The sequence below is a fragment of the Phyllobates terribilis genome, unplaced genomic scaffold, assembly GCF_046119375.1.
Source record: "Phyllobates terribilis strain yellow unplaced genomic scaffold, ASM4611937v1 Scaffold_7__3_contigs__length_470593459, whole genome shotgun sequence".
Classification (NCBI taxonomy): domain Eukaryota; kingdom Metazoa; phylum Chordata; class Amphibia; order Anura; family Dendrobatidae; genus Phyllobates; species Phyllobates terribilis.
The window spans coordinates 258185292-258187506 of NW_027362767.1; the positions used below are offsets into that span (position 1 = coordinate 258185292).

Sequence of the window (2215 nt, forward strand, 5' to 3'; positions counted from 1 at the left end):
TGATAATTGTTGTATGTAATATCTATAAAACTAACATATTTATCAGAGTTTCTTAAAGGGACACTTTCAAAATGACTAATTTTCAAGTGAAAATTTCAAATTCCAATGTCTAACCAAAATTTAAGGAAGCTTGCCTACCCAATTTTTTATTTTGAAAATTTGGAGAAGGCAAGAAAATGATCTGTATAGGAAGAATTGTAAAATGCGTCCCATTTTTTCAAGTTGTATAGAATTTTTCCATATTTTATATACACTCTAGTTATGAAGTTTTGTAGGGGATAAACACTGGTGTGGAAAGGACTGAGAAGAGAAGATAGGCCTAGAGAAGGGTAATAATGCAACAAAGAGTGGTAGTTCAGTTAACAGTAAAGATGTGAAAGAAAAGGTCTTAAAATCAGTATGTTGTGTTAGGTAGTTTTATTAGGGGATGTGCTTTCATTAGACATTGAGAAGTCCATTCGAGAGCAGAGGTGCAGCACAGGTGAAGTTTTGAAGATCATGGGAAATTTTGGTGGTGAGAAGGATTTAATTGTAGTTTATTAGCAGGATAAAAGTGATAACTCTTCATATTGGCTTTGGCATTCTAGCTATGATGCAGAAAGATGAGGATAAGTAGGGCTATAGGTTCTTTACCTGGTAGAGAACATGACTTCTATGCAATCATTGAAACTATGACATGTTGTCAAACTAGCCCCTTAACTAGTCCACTTTTCCACCTCAGCATGGTCCACATCATTCATGATGTCTATTAAATTAGACAATCAGTCCCAGATTATGGAATTCACCCTCCTTGGGATTGCCTATGTCTCTCATTGGAAATCACTTATTTTCACTGTCTTTTTGATAGTTTTCTTCATGACTGTCATAGGAAACAGTCTCATCATTTTGGTGGTGAGACTCAACATTTCTCTTCACACCCCTATGTACTTTTTTCTATCAAACCTCTCCTTTGTGGAAATTTGCTATACATCCATTACAATACCTAACATCCTGTCCGGGATTATATGGGAAAGTGGCGCCATTACTTTTTCAGGTTGTATTATTCAAGTCTATCTGTTTACATTATGCGCCACTGCCGAATGCATCCTGCTGGCTGCCATGGCTTGTGACCGCTACGTGGCAATCTGCCAACCTTTGCGTTATACGGTTATAATCAATAGGATGGTATGTGCATATTTTGCCATATTTGCCTGGTTGAGTGGAGTGCTAAACTCAACCATCAATACCGTGGTCACCTCCAATCTAAATTTCTGTGGGTCAAATTCTTTAAACCGTCTCTACTGTGAAGTCCAGCCTTTGATACGTCTTTCCTGCACCAGCACCCATCTCAGCGATATACTTGCCACCCTTTCAGCAGCCGTGTTTGGAGTCAGTTGTCTCCTTTTCATCATTACATCCTATATATTAATCCTACTGGTGATTATGAAGATGTCAAGTAAAAGCAACAGACATAAAACTTTCTCCACTTGTACGGCACACATCACCGTTGTCGTCCTCTACTTTGGTGGGCTAATTTTTATGTATCTTTTACCCTATGATAGTTCATCTGAATGGTTGGACTTGGCTGTTTCCATGATCTACTCTACAGTGACTCCCATGCTGAACCCCATCATTTACAGTCTGAGGAACCATCAAGTTAAAAGAGCTCTGAATAACATTGTGAGATGCAATTATTCTATAAATTCTTCCCATACATGATGAGATTGTCAAACAGACTAATTTTTATATGACTTAGTATCTAAGGTTTTTTTTGACAGGTCAAAGACAAAGCTGCTAATAAAGATACATTACTCTGACTTTCTGGGCCCAAAATTGGAAAAGTATTTAATGGAAAAACAGTTAAAATTTGCTTTAAATTGCTTATATAGTGGAAATCTAATTTTTCACGTTTTCAATTTTCATAATATTGACAGAACAATGCTTAGCATTTCTTAATATATAAAATAAAACTGTTTTACAATTTATTTCAAGCATTAAATTATAAAATTGAAAAATTTGTATGAGGCTGCAATGTATAAAATTGAACCTAAACATTCTATTTCATTTCAGCATATTATTATTTGTGATGTTATGGTTTTAATAAAGGCGTTTTCTGAGACTTTTTAAAATTGGCCAATGAGTAGAGATGATCTGTACTAAATAAATATGCAATACTTACCCTTTAAATATCCCAATGCTGTTCCGGTGGCCCACAGCAGTCAGCTGACTGCTCCAA

At 35.8% G+C, this 2215-nt stretch overlaps 1 protein-coding gene across 1 annotated transcript; it reads left to right on the plus strand.

Moving 5' to 3' along the window:
• The first annotated feature begins 741 nt into the window (after positions 1-741).
• On the plus strand, positions 742-1698 carry LOC141155490 (olfactory receptor 5V1-like). The gene has a single exon (XM_073642357.1). The coding sequence runs from the start codon at positions 742-744 to the stop codon at positions 1696-1698; it is 957 nt and encodes a 318-aa protein (XP_073498458.1).
• Positions 1699-2215: the final 517 nt, after the last annotated feature.